Genomic DNA, 25,276 nt, shown 5'->3' with positions numbered 1-25,276 from the left:
CATCCCTGGCAAAAATCATAAAAATTTCATATACATACAGTACACATTAAAAATTAGTAACAAAATAGTATGTTAACCTTAGTAACTATAGTTACCTCTAGTAACTTTAATGTATTTATTGGTTATGATCTGCAATAAAATGTAACATTACATTGTACTATGTGCAGTACGTACCTTGGGAGTTCTTACATTTGAAGCAGACGTATAAATAATGAATTTAACTTAAATGAAGTTATCTTACTAAACACATACTTAGAGCTAAGTTTTAGTATTTTTAACTATTTTACTGAACTTCAACTTTTTCATTGCTAAAACTTTAATACTTATCAGTTTTTGGCTTCGTTTTTACTGTAACATAAAGCCTACCTCATTAAAACCTTTTTCAACCTAATTCGACAAGAACGATGATGTTCTTGAAAATGTTCTGTTTAATAAGTGATTAAGTGAATGTTTGTTAGCAGACTAAAAGAAGTTGTCTGACCCCTGACTCTCTGTTCGAAGAGATCGCACCTCCAACTTTGTTACTGGTCTTAGAGGGAAAATATTATCGCGTTTCACAAGAGGAATGCTGAACTGAGAGAAATTGGTCATCGTATCTCTTTCAAGCGTTGTGAGAAGGTTTCTGGCGAATGGCATATCGGCATTTTTGTCATTTCGACATAATAAGCACACCACCGACTGCCACCATAGTGTTCCACTCTAAAGGCGGAAAAATCGTATAAAGAGACATCGTAACCCGAGGGCACACTGTTCTATACTTGTAAGAGGATTTTGCTGTAATTATTAATTAGAGGTTTGACTGTATAAGCTGCAGATGGTACTTAGTCTATGGTACAAGCTTTTAGTCTGAGCAATAAGATAATAGTAGAGAGTCGAACCATTGAATCTGATGATGCTAATAAACTGATACGATTCTGAACAGGATTTTGATAAATAACAACAGAATTTTGTTATAAATTTAAAAGTTTGATGCTCCTGTTGATACTAACCTTGGCAGCCCTTCCTGGCTCCGCCTCTTCCCAGGCACGCTTCATAGCTCTTATTTCATCAGCCCTTTCTGTGTCTTTCTTTATCTCAAGCTCTTCCTGTTAACATCAAAATCTCATCTGTCAAAGAATTCAAATTTATTTCATAAAACTAAGTTACAATTGACTTCCTACACTATACTCCAAGAGAGAAATAACTAGAGGATGATCAGTAAACATACATGTATGTTGCAAGAGACAACTTCAAAAAATAAAAACAAATGATTGGAAAAAACTGACTTTAAGACTATTAGGAAAGATCACACACAATTAATGCAAATTTAAATTTCAAAACTGTTTTGTTATTGAACATTTTCATGAGATGATTTTGATATTAGAATCAGTTATTTGAATGAATCGGAGGAATGCTTTGGACAAACCTTTGAAGTGGCTAATTGAATACAAGGATCTTAAGCTATGACAGAAACAGGAAACAGTAAACAGGATAGTCGAATCAGCAGTAGATACAATTTGTGCAAAAGAGTAAAGAGTGCAAGAGAATTTACCTTCAACCTTCTGCCATGCTATTAAATAAGTCATGAACAAGACCGTATATGATATAGGTAATGGAGACATGCAACCAGATCTAAATAAGGCTACAAGTTTCATAATGCGTAAGATTGTTAAACGTTTGGATTTCCTGCTACAACTATTTGCCTGACCAGTTGACAAGATAAAACTGCTGACATCTTCATCACATTAAACTGAGATAAAGGAGAGTGAGAATTTCATAAAATTCTTTTGAACATACTAAGGAGGTCTGATGACGTCATGAGTTTCCGTAACAGCGTAAATATTATATAGTAGGTTCGATGATGTCAAGAGACTCTATGTAACAATGTATATATTATATAGTAGGTCTGATGATGTCAAGAGGCACTGTAACACTGTATATATTATATAGGAAGTCTGATGATGTCAAGAAACTCTATGTACCAATGTATATATTATATAGGAGGTCTGATGATGTCATGAGATGCTGTCTTATTACATATTTACTATATATTATATTTGATGTTAAGCATATATGTAGTGCATGTACTTAATAGTATAACAATGCGAGGGTGTGCATTGTTATACCATTAAGTACAAAAGTGCTATCAAATGCTGTCGTACAATTTACTTGACATCTTGACAAAATTAGTATCCTATAGTACAGCGTATTAGTATCCTATAGTACAGCGTATTAGTATCCTATAGTACAGCATATTAGTATTCTATAGTACAGCATATTAGTATTCTATAGTACAGCATATTAGTATCCTATAGTACAGCATATTAGTATCCTATAGTACAGCATATTAGTATCCTATAGTACAGCATATAAGTATCCTATAGTACAGCATATTAGTATCCTATAGTACAGCATATTAGTATTCTATAGTACAGCATATAAGTATCCTATAGTACAGCATATAAGTATCTTATAGTACAGCATATAAGTATCCTATAGTAAAGCATATATATATGATATTTTATGTCGCTGCAACAAAATTAAGTTGAAAAAGAGAACTCAAAAAATCTGCGAGTTGAATTTATGAAAATTAGACGGTTTTTGACTAAAATTTTTCGCGGCAGCTACAACGTTGTTGCCAAATTTGCCAAAATCATCAGTTTTGGTAAAATGACGGTGAATAGTGGTGTAGAGACAGTGCTTACAACATTCTCATGAAGAGAACTCGGCGCATGCCTGCATGTTGTGAATATATATACTGTATATATATGATATATATTGTATATATACATACATATACAATATGAATAATATACAGATGCTAGCTGTATTATCTGTTGCTGTGTAGTACATTAGCAACATAATTTTAATGGCTGCATACATTACGTTGATGAAAATTTGTAAAATGTCAAAGATTTTCCAACGAACAGGATGGTTTCAGATCCTAAAAAGATGACACTGCTAGAAGTTAGCATCAGTGTTTCTGTTTAGCCATAAATAATCCAAAGAAATTATTATCTAAAGGTGTTAAAAGGTACAGTAAATTACACCGAGATGCCAACTCCTAATTATGACTATTGCTTCTAATTATTGATTATAGCAGCTACGTGTATCAAAATTTGCTAATATTCAGAGATGATAACTCTCAATTGAGTTGATGGTGATCAGTGACCATTACACAAACATTGTAGTGTTTATATTTAGGATATCGAGAAGCTTTATGCGCGCGTTTCACTGAATGGTGTTGTCCTGATGCACGAAATACATGAAACGATTTGACTGTTTACAGAAATTACTGCAAATATGTACTATGCGTGGTTATCAGAAAACCGTGAGCTTCTTTTAAAATATTTTCCAATGATGCGGTTTGTAAATTGAAGTGCAAGAAATTAAGGAATTGTTTGTTTTATTAGACAGAGATTCTTTTTGTTGTCATTAATCAACAAAAACTAACTTATTGACAACTGTTAATATATCCATGAATATAATATAACGAAGTCTCTTCGTAGTACAAAGTGATTTATATTGATGAGCTAGCGGTACAGGAAAATTAAACAAACATTCTGGTTAGTTGCATAATTTATCAGAATAGCAACTCTCAACGTTTTAAAACTTTGAAAGCGGGCAGTAAAACATTTTCATGGCATGATACCTAAATTAGACACATTTTGCAAAGTTTAAGAATGAATAATTAGAGAGACACTATATAGGAATGAGAGTTATATAGGAGTTATATAGAGTAATAGGAACATAGAAACTTATGTGTAAATGTGAGCCGAGAAAGTTTCATTATTGGATAGAAACATCTTTTACTCAGTACAGTCAAACATGGATAACTCGCCCACGGATAGCTCGAACACATGGTTACTTCGAATGGTTTCTTTGGTCCGTTCCCATGTAATGATAAATTGCTATAGAAAACTCGACCTCAACTCTGTTAACTCGAACAGTTTTTTCCCAACGGCGACCGAAACGGTTGTTATCGCTTTAGAAAATCACTTTATTCCAAGTCATAGAGGTAAACCTCAACTTTTCGTAAATCATAGGCGTCGTTATTACCACCGTCGGCAAAATATTTTTGTCAACGACTTTTCTAAAGGTTTGGTGAATTTTGACTTTTACCAAACATCCACTTAGCGATCGCCTTTCTGAAGCATGGAAAAGTGAGGTGACCTTTGCATAAACTTCAAGAAAACTCGGCAAAATTGATCTTAGTTAAAACGCTCAAAAGAAAAAGATGTCTTTTCTTCTGAGCATTTCAACAACAATCAAGTTTTGCCAATTTTAATCTAAAAGACGTCCTGGCAATAACATCACCTCAAACAACAAAAGAAATCTCAAGTGATAGAAAAATCTCCTATACTTTTTGATAAAAAAGTTTTAAACTTTACATTAGAAGCATTTAATTTGAAACAAGCCATTTATGCTTTTGATTTCTATTATAGGTTGTATATGTGCATGTATCTACTAGTAAATAAATAAATGCACTTGTGACCGTGCTCTGATAACTTGAACGCTCTGATAACTTGAACACTTTCGCTCGGCCCCGTGAAGTTCGAGTTAACCATGTTTGACTGTATTTGTTGTTTTGCTCTGCTATATTATATTATATATTATCATTCAATTAAATATTCTCATTTGTGGTTTAAAAACCTTTTAATTATTATATGATGGTCATAGATTCACACCATGGCTTCTCATAGAATTATTTCGCTAAATAGCCATTCCATGCAATTAACACTTTAATGTCTATGAATGCTCTCCAGATGAGGCATTGTTATTTATTCCTGCCTACATCCATATACATTTTTGCCAACAAGTAAACATAAGATTTTGAAACATTTTTTGAAAAGAAATGTTATGTATCTGCAAACATGACAAGCTGTAGTGTTAACAGTTTGCCTCCTTTTGATTCGCATATACAAGCAAGACCCCTCTTCCTAAACCATGTTAACAGTTTGACTCCTTTTGACTCGCATATACAAGCAAGACCCCTCTTCCTAGACCATGTTAACAGTTTGACTCCTTTTGACTCGCATATACAAGCAAGACCCCTCTTCCTAGACCATGTTAACAGTTTGACTCCTTTTGACTCGCATATACAAGCAAGACCCCTCTTCCTAGACCATGTTTACAGTTTGACTCCTTTTGACTCACATATACAAGCAAGACCCCTCTTCCTAGACCATGTTAACAGTTTGACTCCTTTTGACTCGCATATACAAGCAAGACCCCTCTTCCTAAACCATGTTAACAGTTTGACTCCTTTTGACTCGCATATACAAGCAAGACTCCTCTTCCTAGACCATGTTAACAGTCTGACTCCTTTTGACTCGCATAGACAAGGGAGAACCCTCTTCCTAAACCATGTTAACAGTTTGACTCCTTTTGACTCGCATATACAAGCAAGACCGCTCTTCCTAGACCATGTTAACAGTTTGACTCCTTTTGACTCGCATATACAAGCAAGACCCCTCTTCCTAGACCATGTTAACAGTTTGACTCCTTTTGACTCGCATATACAAGCAAGACCCCTCTTCCTGGACCATGTTAACAGTTTGACTCCTTTTGACTCGCATATACAAGCAAGACCCCTCTTCCTAGACCATGTTAACAGTTTGACTCCTTTTGACTCACATATGCAAGCAAGACCGCTCTTCCTAGACCATGTTAACAGTTTGACTCCTTTTGACTCACATATACAAGCAAGACCCCTCTTCCTAGACCATGTTAACAGTTTGACTCCTTTTGACTCGCATATACAAGCAAGACCCCTCTTCCTAGACCATGTTAACAGTTTGACTCCTTTTGACTCGCATATACAAGCAAGACCCCTCTTCCTAAACCATGTTAACAGTTTGACTCCTTTTGACTCGCATATACAAGCAAGACTCCTCTTCCTAGACCATGTTAACAGTCTGACTCCTTTTGACTCGCATAGACAAGAGAGACCCCTCTTCCTAGACCATGTTAACAACATCCAATTGAAACACCTAGAATTCCTCTTTAACTGATTATCATTTTGAAGATCTAAGCTTATAAGTTCCAAAGCAAAAAAACAGAAATCAAATAGTTCTTATTTCACACTCTTTTAAAGAAGTGATATTTTAGATGTAACTGAAGTAACATAGTAACTGAGTCTGATAGAGTCTGATAGAGTCTGTATCTGTTATGAGTAGATAAACAATATGTTCAGGTATAAAGCTCTTGTTTCAGAGGAGAGAAACTTTCTAGCTTTGTCTATTCTGATCCTTCATTACTAAGAATATCAATCAGTCTGTCGTTAGAAACTACTGTTCTGTTGGCAGCCATTTTTCATTTGTTGATCGGTTAGAATTGCCCTCAGTATATCAAATACTCTCACAATATCTCAAGAACTAATAATCCAATCAACTTCAATTGGCAATTATACTGAATATGTGTTATATGAATATGTATTACACCCACAATGAGCAAAATCTCATAATCTTACGTAGCCAAAAAGTTTAAAAAAACAGCGAAACTACCCTGCCAAGTTTGCTCAGGCGTCGGATCAGGTGGTAAAACAACTCCCGAATTAGCTCAGGCCCGGACTTTAAAGTGTTAAATAGAAGGTTCTGCGTGTCAAATGGCAGCATTTAATTCAAGGATGAACCAGAAAAACAGAAAATTTTAACCTTTGTATCGAAAAAGAGTCCTCTCCGACTATGCAACTGATCACAGTGATTTCAATGAGATGAGAAGAGCAGTTTAGGAGTCAGTCATCATGTAAATTTGCAGCCAGACAAACAGGCAGACAGAATTTTTTTGTATAGTGGATAGGGTCGTGGTGATGATGTCATGCGACTGCAGAAATGTACATAATTATTCTAAAGGAACCTGATCACGCCGCGAGACTTTACTAAAATTAGGATCTTATCCAGAGAAACTCCTCAAATGTCATCGGAATCTTGCAAATAGAGAAGACCAACTTCTCTATAAATCAATATTGATCAGTAAGAACTATAATCATCATTATAAAGCTGTTTAATTTATAGTCAATCGCAAGAAGAAATGCACTCTCCATGGAAGTACAAGCATCCTTGGGACAGCGTGTTAGGTTTGGATAAAGCTCTGCTATCGCTATTTAAAAGGATTTGCTTGAAAAGTTGTTCAAAGCAGCCAATGAGGCTCAAAGATGCTTGTACTTCTGGGTCTGATCAGAAGGGAGTTTGCAATGAGTTCTGATTAGGTGTTAGTGTATATTATGGAAACATTGAGAAATGGGAACAGCTGAGTGTATAGGCAACAGACAAAGGAAAGGGATCACTGGTCACAAAAACCGATTGGAGCCTATTTTGAACTTACGACTGGGTTTTCGAGCGGGTCAGCTGGTTTTGGTGCCTTTTTATTGTTGGACGACTCTAGTGGGTGCTATTAAAATGCCGGATTAACTGTTATCATAATGCGATGGAACCAACTAAAGTGCTGGTTAAACAAGGCGTTGGCTTCATGGTGTCAGACATGAAATGACCATACAGCTATTATTGATAGAATGCAGTTCTTACAAAAAGCAATTCAAATTCTATGTAAGATAAGGAGGGAATGTCACTTGTCCTTGAAGGAATAAAATATCGACATCCTACATTTCTACTAAAGGTAACACAATTCCTAATAATATATAAACTGCCAGCCTGAATTGTTTTACATTACTGACTGCAAGTGTTGGCACAGTGGTAAGTGAAACCCCACCGCGATGCGCCATCTTGCGCCATGGAAACAGCCGTATGCAGAAATCTTTGTTGTTGAATCGCTCTAACCTATCAATTTTTACTTGAAACTGAAAATGACAGAAGAGAAGGTCGTAAGACCTCGCACAACCATCGCTCTACAATAAACCTGCTTGTCGACCCGGCATAACACTTTGGCACTGGCGACACCCGAGGGGTGTTGCCACATCCCCCCCCGGGTGTCGCCACGCTTTCTCTGTATAAAAACTTAGTGATAGTGAACGTAAATGAACCTGGTGAGCGCAAGAACGAATGACTGCTTGATTAGGGTCAGCATTGAAAAGTCACTTACAGCAGCGGGTGCATCGCTGACAACTCGTAATGTCCAATGAGGCTTGCCAAGATCAAATGACACACTTGCAGGACGAGATGCACCACCAGATGTTTTGGATTTGTCTCCCTTGTCTCCCTTTTCCTTGCCTTTGCCTTTCCCACCTTTAGCAGTTCCTTGTGGAGTCTTCTGCTCTTTGGCAGTTTGACCGGAAGGAGACTGCTCACGGTCTTTGCTTCTTTGTACTAGAGACAGAAAATAGATTTATTTCAACATTACATAGGATTTCCAATCAGCATCAAGCAAGCATCAAAATGAACATTCCCATTGTACATCATTTCCTGTTTACTGTAAATTTCATCAGACAGGGTGAGTCAGCGAACAACAGCTGCTACTATCTGTCTGTCCGCTGCTGTCTGTTACTATCTAGTCATAGACCATCCTCATTCAACTCAACTTGCTAGTAAAGCAATAACTTTCTGATTAACAGAGCTAAGAGTAATAGAAAACCACAGGAGCACACAAATGCATTGTAGTAGGGTATAGAATAGCATAACATTTGTAGCATATGAAGCACACAGCCATAAATTGCAGCATCCTAGAGCAAACTATGAAAGATCATGGACACTTCTGGTTGTGCAATGTAGCACACTACAGCAAACTATGTTACAAGATCACACCATGTGTCATGTTTGAGTATGCCATAGTGCAATGAGGCACACTGTGGTTGGCTATAGCACACTGTTGTTCACTGTAGCTCACTGTTGTTCACTGTAGCACACTATAATTCACTGTAGCACACTATAATTCACTGTAGCTCACTGTAATTCACTGTAGCACACTATAATTCACTGTAGCAAACTGTAGTTCACTCTAGTACAATGTAGTTCACAGTAGCACACTGCAGTAAATTGTAGCACAATGCAGTTTACTGTAGCAGTGTGCTACTGTTGTTCACTGTAGCACACTGTAATTCACTGTAGCACACTGTAATTCACTGTAGCACACTGTAATTCACTGTAGCACACTGTTGTTCACTGTAGCACACTTTAATTTACTGTAGCACACTATAATTCACTGTAGCACACTGTAATTTACTGTAGCACACTATAATTCACTGTAGCACACTATAATTCACTGTAGCAAACTGTAGTTCACTCTAGTACAATGTAGTTCACAGTAGCACACTGCAGTAAATTGTAGCACAACGCAGTTTACTGTAGCAGTGTGCTACTGTTGTTCACTGTAGCACACTGTAATTCACTGTAGCACACTGTAATTCACTGTAGCACACTGTAATTCACTGTAGCACACTGTTGTTCACTGTAGCACACTTTAATTTACTGTAGCACACTTTAATTTACTGTAGCACACTATAATTCACTGTAGCACACTGTAATTTACTGTAGCACACTGTTGTTCACTGTAGCACACTGTAATTCACTGTAGCACACTGTAATTCACTGTAGCACACTGTAATTCACTGTAGCACACTGTAATTCACTGTAGCACACTGTTGTTCACTGTAGCACGCTATAATTCACTGTAGCACACTGTAATTTACTGTAGCACACTATAATTCACTGTAGCACACTATAATTCACTGTAGCACACTATAATTCACTGTAGCACACTATAATTCACTGTAGCACACTATAATTCACTGTAGCACACTATAATTCACTGTAGCACACTATAATTCACTGTAGCACACTATAATTCACTGTAGCGCGCTATAATTCACTGTAGCACACTGTAATTCACTGTAGCACACTGTAATTCACTGTAGCACACTGTAATTCACTGTAGCACACTGTAATTCACTGTAGCACACTGTTGTTCACTGTAGCACACTGTAATTTACTGTAGCACACTATAATTCACTGTAGCACACTATAATTCACTGTAGCACACTATAATTCACTGTAGCACGCTATAATTCACTGTAGCACGCTATAATTCACTGTAGCACGCTATAATTCACTGTAGCACGCTATAATTCACTGTAGCACGCTATAATTCACTGTAGCACACTGTAATTCACTGTAGCACACTGTAATTCACTGTAGCACACTGTAATTCACTGTAGCACACTGTAATTCACTGTGGCACACTGTTGTTCACTGTAGCACACTATAATTCACTGTAGCACACTTTAATTTACTGTAGCACACTATAATTCACTGTAGCACACTATAATTCACTGTAGCACACTGTAATTCACTGTAGCACACTATAATTCACTGTAGCACACTGTAATTCACTGTAGCACACTATAATTCACTGTAGCACACTTTAATTTACTGTAGCACACTATAATTCACTGTAGCACACTGTAATTTACTGTAGCACACTATAATTCACTGTAGCACACTATAATTCAATGTAGCACACTTTAATTTACTGTAGCACACTATAATTCACTGTAGCACACTGTAATTCACTGTAGCACACTATAATTTACTGTAGCACACTATAATTCACTGTAGCACACTTTAATTTACTGTAGCACACTATAATTCACTGTAGCACACTATAATTTACTGTAGCACACTATAATTCACTGTAGCACACTTTAATTTACTGTAGCACACTATAATTCACTGTAGCACACTGTAATTCACTGTAGCACACTATAATTTACTGTAGCACACTATAATTCACTGTAGCACACTGTAATTCACTGTAGCACACTATAATTCACTGTAGCACACTATAATTCACTGTAGCACACTATAATTCACTGTAGCACACTATAATTCACTGTAGCACACTATAATTCACTGTAGCACGCTGTAATTCACTGTAGCACGCTGTAATTCACTGTAGCACACCATAATTCACTGTAGCACACTGTAATTCACTGTAGCACACTATAATTCACTGTAGCACACTATAATTCACTGTAGCACACTATAATTCACTGTAGCACACTATAGGTGAATGTGACACACTAAAGCGTATTTACAACGGTAATACCATTCCTAGTAGCTAGATAAAGCCATTGTCAATGCTGAAATGAGCTAGCAACTATATATTAGTAGAAAACTAGCTAATCTTTATATTAGAGCATGACAATGCCATAGCATCTACCTTCATCATAGTTGGCTGCAAGACATAATAATTGATTAAGAGAAGGGCATGCATATCTCCCCGCTCCTCCCATTTCTGGTAGGAATAGGTAAGTAGTGGTCATTACGATAGATCAATAGTCAGGTATTTGAAATACCTCTCTGTAGAGCAATTCACTTAGTAAGACAGAATACAACAGAGCTGAAACATTCGATAATAATCATTCACGTATTATATTAAAATGTAATGCATCGTATTATGTTGCATTAAATTGCATTAAATTACATTATTCTTCTCTGCAGCATAACTCACTACACATATTTTAGCAAGCTCAATGAAATTCTTCAAATCTTGTTAATTATGTAATTTTTATATTCTATTGTATAATACAAGTCAAAAAGCGTTTTGGGTGAACTTGACAAAACACACCTTCTGTAATAGCATTTAGATATACTGTAAGTTTAACTCATTTATCTTAAAATGTGAAAGCATAAACTGAGAACAAGAAACAGAGCTGAATAGCCTCAGTTCCTAATTTAAGAGATAGGCACCTTAAATGAACTAGCATGTTTGCATGAAGCACCGCTGTGTCATCTAGTTACTGCACAATAGCCATAGAACTTGTGGTTACAAACATGAAATCACATGAACTGCTGACTTCACTGAGTGATATGAACTGCTGACTTCACTGAGTGATATGAACTGCTGACTTCACTGAGTGATATGAACTGCTGACTTCACTGAGTGATATGAACTGCTGCCAGAAAATGATTTGAAGCACAAGAGACAACTTCCCCTGAAGCGTCACAAGATCAACTAGATTGGACGAAATGTCATAAAAAGACCAGAAGCAGCTGATGAGATAAAAGTGGGCAGTGTAGCTAGTAGCCTGTTCTCTCAAAAAAAGAGGGTGATTCAACTAGCAGCTCGGTCATTGCACACAAAAAACAAGGAATGCAGGCTAAAATGCAAGTAAAAATTAGTTTTATGATTACTCTAATGAGTTATATAATTAATGTTGGGCTTTTCATTTTAACAACTTTCAAAAGTGAGACAACCTAACATGTTTATTGGGTTAACAACCTTCAACGTGTTTCCTTTTTCCTAGAAGCATCTAGAAGAAACAAACAAGACTGAAAAAACTTTAATTAACAATAAACGGAACAATATAGCGTACATAACACAAGTTTAAAATTAGCAACAATTTAAAGAACTGCGAAAAGCTACAGACCCTGCAGGCTAGCAGCGCCATGAAAAGATGTGACAGCGGTAGCGGGTGACAGGTTGGTGACATCTGATAGCAGCTTCTTGGGTGTGAATACTATGAGAGGTGAGAGTGTCAGACAAGGTAAGAACTTAGAACGCTGGTTGAACAGTATCTACCTACTCATCAATTATTGATATGAATTTCATTTAGGCTCGCAAGAACAAGCCAAAGATTATTAAACACAACTGTAAAACCAGTTAATGTTGGCAGAGACCGATAAAGACACAAGATACTTGTTACAATAATTCTCATCTGTTTCCAAAGTTCAACTTGTTCAGCGTCAATGTGAACCGTAGTAAACCGTAGCATAGCCATTCCCTGAACCGGCCCATTCTGGGCAAACTTATCTTAATGCTTAAAATTTTCTTTTTGTTGTTATTTAAAGCTCAAAAACAGGCAACTAGTGTGAATCAGTTTGAATCCACATAAGAGGGACATGCCCATGTAAGCTGAACATACCCAGAGAAGGAGTACATGCCTACATAAGGGGCCCGGTGCCCATTGAAGGAGTACATGCCCACATAAGGGGCCCATACCCTTATAAAGAGTACATGCTCACATAAGGGGCCCATGGCATGGGCCCCTTATAAGGGCATGGGCCCCATGCCCTTATAAAGAGTACATGCCCACATAAGGAAAGCATGCCCATATTAGAAGTTTTAGTTCTCATGAGTTCATGTTTAAAACGGTTGTCTAGACCACTTAATAAATTGTGATGACTCATATAAGGTGACAAATTCATATAAGAAATGATTGCCCATATTAGGACATTAGCATATGAACAGTCTTAAATCAGATTGCAACTTGTGAGTATTAAAGCACCCAGATAGATGCAAATATAAAATGCACACATTAATGGGTACCAGACTTTAGCTATCCATAAAGCTATCCATAAAGCTTTTTAGTTCTTTACAGATGGACATAGAGACAAGATGTTTCTAAAGTTGCATTTGTTTTTGGCCTCATGAAGAAGTTTGCTTCTGGTGAATACTAAATTTTAAACTTCTAAATGAGGGACAAAGAGATACCTTTGAGCTCTTCTCTCTCTCGTTCCTTGAGCTCTTGAACAAATGCCCACTGATGTTGGTTAAGGGGCCAGCTATTCCTCAGCACCATCGCTTGTATGACGTACTTGTGTGGTCTCACTTCGCCTTTCAATTCTCCTCTAGCTTCCTCTTCCTCTTCTGCCGATGCTCTGCTGCCAGCTCGTGGCTACAACAGTTTGTTAACATAGTTTAAAAGAGTTTCATTCAAGTACATACAGATTGCATTATATTCAGATTACAAGATAGCATGTAATGACATAGCATTACTACATGATAGTACATTACTACATAGTGTGACTACATAATAGTACATTACTACATAGTGTGACTACATGATAGTACATTACTACATAGCGTGACTACATGATAGTACATTACTACATAGCGTGACTACATGATGGTACATTACAACATAGTGTGACTACGTGATGGTACATTACAACATAGTGTGACTACGTGATAGTACATTACAACATAGCGTGACTACATGATAGTGCATTACAACATAGCGTGACTACATGATAGTACATTACTACATAGCGTGACTACATGATAGTACATTACTACATAGCGTGACTACATGATAGTACATTACTACATAGCGTGACTACATGATAGTACATTACAACATAGTGTGACTACCTGATAGTACATTACAACATAGTGTGACTGCATGATGGTATATTGCAACATAGTGTGACTACGTGATGGTACATTACAACATAGTGTGACTACGTGATAGTACATTACAACATAGTGTGACTACATGATAGTGCATTACAACATAGCGTGACTACATGATAGTACATTACTACATAGTGTGACTACATGATAGTACATTACTACATAGCGTGACTACATGATAGTACATTACAACATAGTGTGACTACCTGATAGTACATTACAACATAGTGTGACTGCATGATGGTACATTGCAACATAGTGTGACTACGTGATAGTACATTACAACATAGTGTGACTACATGATAGTGCATTACAACATAGCGTGACTACATGATAGTACATTACAACATAGTGTGACTACCTGATAGTACATTACAACATAGTGTGACTGCATGATGGTACATTGCAACATAGTGTGACTACGTGATGGTACATTACAACATAGTGTGACTATGTGATAGTACATTACAACATAGTGTGACTACATGATAGTGCATTACAACATAGCGTGACTACATGATAGTACATTACAACATAGCGTGACTACATGATAGTACATTACTACATAGCGTGACTACATGATAGTACATTACTACATAGCGTGACTACATGATAGTACATTACTACATAGCGTGACTACATGATAGTACATTACTACATAGCGTGACTACATGATATGCTCAAATATTAATATGCAATAAAGTTGAGTTGAATCTAACAACTATAGTTTTCATAATGCATTCAATTTATCCTCTATATAAATCTTAGTCTGTGTACTGTATGTCCAGCTACTGCGATTAAAATCTAGTAACAGAAAATCCACATCCCACAGGATTAGAACTTTGAACTACCAGTTCACCAGGCGACGATTTAACCCTTAGGCTACATGGGATACGACAAATTCATTGGGCCGATGGTCAGTACATCAGTTAAAATACGCATAACCACGCTGTGTTATGGTGCAATGTCACTAAAGCTTGCTCTCACGGCTCTTATTAGTAAGTTTAGCAACCCGTATATGAGGTTACTCAAGCTGACCATTAGCAACTACATTACCTGTCACTGTTTATAAACTATTATAAATCTTGAATGAATGTGTAGCATAAGAAGTAAGAAATGTTTTTCAACAATCTGTTTTAGCCATACCTGGAGCTTTCAAATATTTGGATTATGCATTGAGCCGACACACACAGAAATAAACAAATACTTTCACCTAAAAATGCTGATTAAAAATCAATTTTCTATGCAAAAACTTTTTTATTAGCCATACAATGCCGGGCATGAACTAGTATACATATACAAAAGAAAACATCTCAACGCAAGCAGTGTGAAGTTATGAATGAGCAAGCTATTAACCAGGTCCTCCTCTGTCAAGCAGCCTGTGCTGCCTTAGTTTGGCAAGTCAAGGAAAGATTTAGGAGAAAACAGAAGAGTAGGCTATGGCATGCAGTAAGAGTAGAAATATTAGCATGGGAAACTCTATGCTCATACCGGCGATATTCTTGACATCTTTCTCATCTGTAGGCAGCAGTTTAAGTTTGATAAGAGTTAATATTATGGAGAATGTGAAGCTAGTAAATTGCTGTCAGTAGATACAGATGTATTAGTAAAGGCTAGGAAAGGGTTACTGATAGGATAGCATAGATTTAGTAAGGAGTTGCTTTGGGTTACTAATGGACTAACAACTGGTTATTTTTGGGTTACTAAAGGGCCAAAAAGAAGGTAGTAAGTAGTTAGTTTGGAATTAATAAAGTTCTACCAAGGGGTTAGTGAGAGAGAAATGAACAGCCGGTAGATGACTAGAAAGGCACCTGATAGTAACTAGTAGCAGTTGGTGTGAGCTTGTAACTATCTTATGAGAATAGAGCCACTCCCTACATGTGCAGAAAGAGCTGTCTAACATCACAAAACATCTAATGCAGCTGGGAATGAACTAGGCCATCCTCAAGTTGAACACATCATAGTTGGGAGACAGACATTAGCCGGGGAACATGTGAGACTTAGACAAGTTGGGGGTGACGATACTCACCGAATGATTGGCTGACCCAGGTTTCTTTGCGGTTACCTGTTTGCCTTTTCCACCCTTGTTGGCTACAAACAATATTTATGTCCAAGATAAAACATAGTCACCTAACACATCAAAGGAGGATTACATTACAATGATCTCTATGTGTATGGCTTGATTAAAAACTTGTATAGCTGATACTAAATATCAATGTTCAAAACCTCAGTGTTGAAATAGCTGGTACAATGCCGGTATTGTTAACATACATCCTCTAGAGCCAGGCCTCTTCTCCGCATCCTCGGCAGCGAAGTCTTTTTGGAAGATGACAGAAGGCAGCACGACATGACCTTTGCCAATGGCGGATATTAATTCTTCCTCGTGGTCGAGCACTTGGAGCTTGATGTAAACGTCTTGTTTAGATGTATTCAGCTGCAAGCTCACAAGATGCTTGTCTTCTGTGACCTTTACGATGTACCTGCGATACAACAACATGTACCTGCGGTACAACAACATGTACTTGCGATACAACAACATCAGCACATGCTACAGTCTGTCAGAATAATGCCTTTTACAACAGATTTTAATTTTGCAACCATCGCAGTTACTGTTGTTCTGCGTGTGCAACTGTTTGTCTGCAACTGTTGTTCTGCCTGTGCAACTGTTTGTCTGCAACTGTGTTACCTTGTCAACTACTGCATATATTGGCTTATGTTACAAAGCGTTCCACGCAGTGAAATTGTAGCGACACCGGTACAGTACAGTGCACCAGTACTGAAGCACTATGCCAGACCAACAAGAAGATTATGTTTCTATAGGGCACTGTAGTAGAGCGGATGGTTGAGCGTTTCAAAAGCAATAATTTCTAAATATGAAGTAACGGGGGAAGCAAGACCTATGCGTACACACAAGTGTGACGCCGTTGGTTGCTAAGGCCGGTTTTATGGCACAATAATAGCCAAACACACTGGTGTTCCGATTCCAAACAGCGACACTGAATCAAGACAGATATTACAACAGCGTCATGTAGGGGTGTGTGGCTACGCTGTCTGTATTACAACAGCGTCATGTGGGAGTGTGTGGCTACGCTGTCTGTATTACAACAGCGCCATGTGGGGGTGTGTGGCTACGCTGTCTGTATTACAACAGCGCCATGTGGGGGTGTGTGGCTACGCTGTCTGTATTACAAGAGCGCCATGTGGGGGGTGTGTGGCTACGCTGTCTGTATTACAACAGCGCCATGTGGGGGTGTGTGGCTACGCTGTCTGTATTACAAGAGCATCATGTGGGGGGTGTGTGGCTACGCTGTCTGTATTACAACAGCGTCATGTGGGGGTGTGGCTACGCTGTCTGTACTACAGCAGCGTCATGTGGGGTTGGGGTGGGAGGTGTGTGGCTACGCTGTCTGTATGGAAACTTAGTATATGTTAATATGCAAGCTAATGCAGCAGATAATGCAACTAGGAAACCAAACTAGACATTTAGATAACAAATTCTCATTCATAAAAAGTAGTTGAGATATGTGCATTCATATAAAGTAGTTGAGATATGTGCATTCATATAAAGTAGTTCAGATATGTGCATTCATATAAAGTAGTTGAGATGTGTGCATTCATATAAAGTAGTTGAGATATGTGCATTCATATAAAGTAGTTGAGATGTGTGCATTCATATATAGTAGCTGAGACATGTGCATTCATATAAAGTAGTTCAGATATGTGCATTCATATAAAGTAGTTCAGATATGTGCATTCATATAAAGTAGTTGAGATATGTGCATTCATATAAAGTAGTTGAGATATGTGCATTCATATAAAGTAGTTGAGATGTGTGCATTCATATAAAGTAGTTGAGATGTGTGCATTCATATAAAGTAGCTGAGATATATGCATTCATATAAAGTAGTTCAGATATGTGCATTCATATAACGTAGTTCAGATATGTGCATTCATATAAAGTAGTTGAGATGTGTGCATTCATATAAAGTAGTTGAGATGTGTGCATTCATATAAGGTAGTTGAGATGTGTGCATTCATATAAAGTAGTTGAGATATGTGCATTCATATAAAGTAGTTGAGATATGTGCATTCATATAAGGTAGTTGAGATGTGTGCTTTCATATAAAGTAGTTGAGATATGTGCATTCATATAAAGTAGTTGAGATATGTGCATTCATATAAAGTAGTTGAGATGTGTGCATTCATATAAAGTAGTTGAGATATGTGCATTCATATAAAGTAGTTGAGATGTGTGCATTCATATAAAGTAGTTGAGATATGTGCATTCATATGAAGTAGTTCAGATATGTGCATTCATATAAAGTAGTTGAGATGTGTGCATTCATATAAAGTAGCTGAGATATGTGCATTCATATAACGTAGTTCAGATATGTGCATTCATATAAAGTAGTTGAGATGTGTGCATTCATATAAAGTAGTTGAGATGTGTGCATTCATATAAAGTAGTTGAGATATGTGCATTCATATGAAGTAGTTCAGATATGTGCATTCATATAAAGTAGTTGAGATATGTGCATTCATATAAAGTAGTTGAGATATGTGCATTCATATAAAGTATTTGAGATATGTGCATTCATATAAAGTGGTTGAGATATGTGCATTCATATAAAGTAGTTGAGATATGTGCATTCATATAAAGTAGTTGAGATATGTGCATTCATATAAAGTAGTTGAGATGTGTGCATTCATATAAAGTAGTTGAGATATGTGCATTCATATAAAGTAGTTGAGATATGTGCATTCATATAAAGTAGTTGAGATGTGTGCATTCATATAAAGTAGTTGAGATATGTGCATTCATATAAAGTAGTTGAGATATGTGCATTCATATAAAGTAGTTGAGATATGTGCATTCATATAAAGTAGTTGAGATATGTGCATTCATATAAAGTAGTTGAGATATGTGCATTCATATAAAGTAGTTGAGATATGTGCATTCATATAAAGTAGTTGAGATATGTGCATTCATATAAAGTAGTTGAGATATGTGCATTCATATAAAGTAGTTGAGATATGTGCATTCATATAAAGTAGTTGAGATATGTGCATTCATATAAAGTAGTTGAGATATGTGCATTCATATAAAGTAGTTGAGATATGTGCATTCATATAAAGTAGTTGAGATATGTGCATTCATATAAAGTAGTTGAGATATGTGCATTCATATAAAGTAGTTGAGATGTGTGCATTCATATAAAGTAGTTGAGATATGTGCATTCATATAAAGTAGTTGAGATATGTGTATTCATATAAAGTAGTTGAGATATGTGCATTCATATAAAGTAGTTGAGATATGTGCATTCATATAAAGTAGTTGAGATATGTGCATTCATATAAAGTAGTTGAGATATGTGCATTCATATAAAGTAGTTGAGATATGTGCATTCATATAAAGTAGTTGAGATATGTGCATTCATATAAAGTAGTTGAGATATGTGCATTCATATAAAGTAGTTCAGATATGTGCATTCATATAAAGTAGTTGAGATGTGTGCATTCATATAAAGTAGTTGAGATATGTGCATTCATATAAAGTAGTTGAGATGTGTGCATTCATATAAAGTAGTTGAGATATGTGCATTCATATAAAGTAGTTGAGATATGTGCATTCATATAAAGTAGTTGAGATATGTGCATTCATATAAAGTAGTTGAGATGTGTGCATTCATATAAAGTAGTTGAGATATGTGCATTCATATAAAGTAGTTGAGATATGTGCATTCATATAAAGTAGTTGAGATGTGTGCATTCATATAAAGTAGTTGAGATGTGTGCATTCATATAAAGTAGTTGAGATATGTGCATTCATATAAAGTAGTTGAGATATGTGCATTCATATAAAGTAGTTGAGATATGTGCATTCATATAAAGTAGTTGAGATATGTGCATTCATATAAAGTAGTTGAGATATGTGCATTCATATAAAGTAGTTGAGATGTGTGCATTCATATAAAGTAGTTGAGATATGTGTATTCATATAAAGTAGTTGAGATGTGTGTATTCATATAAAGTAGTTGAGATATGTGTATTCATATAAAGTAGTTGAGATGTGTGCATTCATATAAAGTAGTTGAGATATGTGCATTCATATAAAGTAGTTGAGATGTGTGCATTCATATAAAGTAGTTGAGATATGTGTATTCATATAAAGTAGTTGAGATGTGTGTATTCATATAAAGTAGTTGAGATATGTGTATTCATATAAAGTAGTTGAGATGTGTGCATTCATATAAAGTAGTTGAGATATGTGCATTCATATAAAGTAGTTGAGATGTGTGCATTCATATAAAGTAGTTGAGATATGTGCATTCATATAAAGTAGTTGAGATATGTGCATTCATATAAAGTAGTTGAGATATGTGCATTCATATAAAGTAGTTGAGATGTGTGCATTCATATAAAGTAGTTGAGATATGTGCATTCATATAAAGTAGTTGAGATATGTGCATTCATATAAAGTAGTTGAGATATGTGCATTCATATAAAGTAGTTGAGATATGTGCATTCATATAAAGTAGTTGAGATATGTGCATTCATATAAAGTAGTTGAGATATGTGCATTCATATAAAGTAGTTGAGATGTGTGTATTCATATAAAGTAGTTGAGATATGTGCATTCATATAAAGTAGTTGAGATATGTGCATTCATATAAAGTAGTTGAGATGTGTGCATTCATATAAAGTAGTTGAGATGTGTGCATTCATATAAAGTAGTTGAGATATGTGCATTCATATAAAGTAGTTGAGATATGTGCATTCATATAAAGTAGTTGAGATATGTGCATTCATATAAAGTAGTTGAGATATGTGCATTCATATAAAGTAGTTGAGATATGTGCATTCATATAAAGTAGTTGAGATGTGTGCATTCATATAAAGTAGTTGAGATATGTGCATTCATATAAAGTAGTTGAGATATGTGCATTCATATAAAGTAGTTGAGATATGTGCATTCATATAAAGTAGTTGAGATATGTGCATTCATATAAAGTAGTTGAGATATGTGCATTCATATAAAGTAGTTGAGATATGTGCATTCATATAAAGTAGTTGAGATATGTGCATTCATATAAAGTAGTTGAGATGTGTGTATTCATATAAAGTAGTTGAGATATGTGTATTCATATAAAGTAGTTGAGATATGTGCATTCATATAAAGTAGTTGAGATATGTGCATTCATATAAAGTAGTTGAGATATGTGCATTCATATAAAGTAGTTGAGATATGTGCATTCATATAAAGTAGTTGAGATATGTGCATTCATATAAAGTAGTTGAGATATGTGCATTCATATAAAGTAGTTGAGATGTGTGCATTCATATAAAGTAGTTGAGATATGTGCATTCATATAAAGTAGTTGAGATATGTGCATTCATATAAAGTAGTTGAGATATGTGCATTCATATAAAGTAGTTGAGATGTGTGTATTCATATAAAGTAGTTGAGATATGTGTATTCATATAAAGTAGTTGAGATATGTGTATTCATATAAAGTAGTTGAGATATGTGCATTCATATAAAGTAGTTGAGATATGTGCATTCATATAAAGTAGTTGAGATATGTGCATTCATATAAAGTAGTTGAGATATATGCATTCATATAAAGTAGTTGAGATGTGTGCATTCATATAAAGTAGTTGAGATATGTGCATTCATATAAAGTAGTTGAGATGAGTGCATTCATATAAAGTAGTTGAGATATGTGCATTCATATAAAGTAGTTGAGATATGTGCATTCATATAAAGTAGTTGAGATATGTGCATTCATATAAAGTAGTTGAGATGTGTACATTCATATAAAGTAGTTGAGATATGTGCATTCATATAAAGTAGTTGAGATATGTGCATTCATATAAAGTAGTTGAGATATGTGCATTCATATAAAGTAGTTGAGATGTGTGTATTCATATAAAGTAGTTGAGATATGTGTATTCATATAAAGTAGTTGAGATATGTGCATTCATATAAAGTAGTTGAGATATGTGCATTCATATAAAGTAGTTGAGATATGTGCATTCATATAAAGTAGTTGAGATGTGTGCATTCATATAAAGTAGTTGAGATATGTGCATTCATATAAAGTAGTTGAGATATGTGCATTCATATAAAGTAGTTGAGATGTGTGTATTCATATAAAGTAGTTGAGATATGTGTATTCATATAAAGTAGTTGAGATATGTGCATTCATATAAAGTAGTTGAGATATGTGCATTCATATAAAGTAGTTGAGATATGTGCATTCATATAAAGTAGTTGAGATATGTGCATTCATATAAAGTAGTTGAGATATGTGTATTCATATAAAGTAGTTGAGATATGTGCATTCATATAAAGTAGTTGAGATATGTGCATTCATATAAAGTAGTTGAGATATGTGCATTCATATAAAGTAGTTGAGATATGTGCATTCATATAAAGTAGTTGAGATATGTGCATTCATATAAAGTAGTTGAGATATGTGCATTCATATAAAGTAGTTGAGATATGTGCATTCATATAAAGTAGTTGAGATATGTGCATTCATATAAAGTAGTTGAGATATGTGCATTCATATAAAGTAGTTGAGATATGTGCATTCATATAAAGTAGTTGAGATATGTGTATTCATATAAAGTAGTTGAGATATGTGCATTCATATAAAGTAGTTGAGATATGTGCATTCATATAAAGTAGTTGAGATATGTGCATTCATATAAAGTAGTTGAGATATGTGCATTCATATAAAGTAGTTGAGATATGTGCATTCATATAAAGTAGTTGAGATATGTGCATTCATATAAAGTAGTTGAGATATGTGCATTCATATAAAGTAGTTGAGATATGTGCATTCATATAAAGTAGTTGAGATATGTGCATTCATATAAAGTAGTTGAGATATGTGCATTCATATAAAGTAGTTGAGATATGTGCATTCATATAAAGTAGTTGAGATATGTGCATTCATATAAAGTAGTTGAGATATGTGCATTCATATAAAGTAGTTGAGATATGTGCATTCATATAAAGTAGTTGAGATATGTGCATTCATATAAAGTAGTTGAGATATGTGCATTCATATAAAGTAGTTGAGATATGTGCATTCATATAAAGTAGTTGAGATATGTGTATGCTGCTTGTTAAGGTTAATATTTCAGAATTTTGTGCTTAAAACTAACCGCTATAAGCTAATTTGTTGAAGACCTCTGAGATAAATGACTCATCAATATGTTTCCATGTTGCGGATCATATGGAGTTGTGCGCACATCGAGTCACCTTGTGATAAGTGGTTCAATCGACGTTCACATGTTGCGGATTACCACGAGCATTTTGATAAAAAGATACTGATTTCTACAGCAGAAGTCAGAGGACATGGTGGCGCATTGGACTGCTCAAATCAAATTAACTAGCCTGGCACTTTCTTGCACATTATTTGCAAGTGCCACTTTCATATTTCGCAAACATCAAACGTTCGGTAAAAAGTTGTGACAAATCAAACTCGCTTGACTTGCGGAATTTTGCCCGTTCCATCTTGCAGACAACTATTGTGGGTTAACTATGGCATAGAAGAATAGTGGCAGTGGGTTAACTATGGCATAGAAGAATAGTGGCAGTGGGTTAACTATGGCATAAAAGAATAGTGGCAGTGGGTTAACTATGGCATAGAAGAATAGTGACAGTGGGTTAACTATGGATTAGAAGAATAGTGGCAGTGGGTTAACTATGGCATAGAAGAATAGTGATAGTGGGTTAACTATGGCATAGAAGAATAGTGATAGTGGGTTAACTATGGCATAGAAGAATAGTGACAGTGGGTTAAATATGGCATAGAAGAATAGTGACAATGGGTTAACTATGGCATAGAAGAATAGTGATAGTGGGTTAACTATGGCATAGAAGAATAGTGATAGTGGGTTAACTATGGCATAGAAGAATAGTGACAGTGGGTTAACTATGGCATAGAAGAATAGTGAGAGTAGGTTAACTATGGCATAGAAGAATAGTGACAGTGGGTTAACTATGGCATGGAAGAATAGTGACAGTGGGTTAACTATGGCATAGAATCATAGTGATAGTGGGTTAACTATGGCATAGAATAATAGTGATAGTGGATTAACTATGGCATAGAAGAATAGTGACAGTGGGTTAACTATGGCATAGAAGAATAGTGACAGTGGGTTAATTATGGCATAGAAGAATAGTGACAGTGTCAAATGCTTGACTCACCTCAGCATAACACAATTATCCTGAGGCAGGTAATAATCACGAATTTCTCTTGTGTGAAATGAACTTTGCACTTCTGTTCGTGAAGGAGCAGGAATTGGCAGCTGCGCCATTGAGCCAATCAGTCGCATCTTCCATTTGTTGCCGACTATCGGGAACTCAGTCGTCCTAGCCTCAGCCACAAAGGTGTAACCTGTAAAGGCACGTCTATGACACCTCCAACAGTTATAATGATTGAAAAGCTCTGAAATTCATCCTTTCGACTCGCTAATTGTGGCTATCTTATCACCCTTTTAAAATTAAAGTTCTACGGAATATGAAAATATTATATAAAAAACCTTTGAAAATGTTAGAATTTAATTATAGAGAACCATTCCTACATTGTAGAGCACTATTCCTACATTCTAGAGCCCTATTCCTACATTGTAGAGCACTATTCCTACATTCTAGAGCACTATTCCTACATTCTAGAGCACCATTCCTACATTTCATGAGCTGCCTGCTGCTGGCTGAGTAGCAGGCAGCTCATGAATAATAAAACTCACAGATTTATCATTGTAAAATGCTTGCCTAAAATTGCCAGATTTTTTGTCTTGCAGGTTTAACTACAAATCATATATACTGATATAAATCAGCTTTGCTAGCCCTCTTGTAGCAGGGACTAAGATCAAAAACTGGCAATAATATAAATAGATAATTATAATATATATTGTAGCTATATTAATAGTATTATAAACATTAATAATATAAATAATTATATTGCAATTAATATAATAATTTATATTATTAATATTTATAATAATATAAATATTAATACTAGAAATTCCACTGTCATACAGCCCACGACCAAAGTGATATTGGAAAAAAGAAAGGGTACTGATGGTTGAGAAATGCAATATTAGCAGTCAAATAGGATAACTGCAATGGTAGCTGTAATGTACTGGGTGCGTTATTATATACAACAAATAGCAATAATGAAAGGAAAAG

General features: G+C 35.5%; 1 protein-coding gene across 1 annotated transcript in view; it reads right to left on the bottom strand.

The window, feature by feature from the left end:
• LOC137404970 (androglobin-like) overlaps positions 1-25,276 on the bottom strand; it is an 82,076-nt gene that overhangs the window by 5,038 nt on the left and 51,762 nt on the right. Inside the window, exons 31-38 of the mRNA XM_068091198.1 lie at positions 24,293-24,482; positions 16,339-16,547; positions 16,097-16,158; positions 15,559-15,585; positions 13,366-13,549; positions 11,092-11,106; positions 8,020-8,243; positions 990-1,085 (exon numbers count right to left, since the gene is read on the bottom strand). Of these exons, the coding sequence (XP_067947299.1) occupies positions 990-1,085; positions 8,020-8,243; positions 11,092-11,106; positions 13,366-13,549; positions 15,559-15,585; positions 16,097-16,158; positions 16,339-16,547; positions 24,293-24,482 (1,007 nt within the window). The remainder of the gene's footprint in view (positions 1-989; positions 1,086-8,019; positions 8,244-11,091; positions 11,107-13,365; positions 13,550-15,558; positions 15,586-16,096; positions 16,159-16,338; positions 16,548-24,292; positions 24,483-25,276) is intronic.

This window comes from Watersipora subatra, chromosome 9 (assembly GCF_963576615.1).
Source record: "Watersipora subatra chromosome 9, tzWatSuba1.1, whole genome shotgun sequence".
Taxonomy (NCBI): Eukaryota; Metazoa; Bryozoa; class Gymnolaemata; order Cheilostomatida; family Watersiporidae; genus Watersipora; species Watersipora subatra.
The sequence above is the reverse complement of the archived record's forward strand: the minus strand, read 5'-3'. Positions and strand labels throughout refer to the sequence as shown.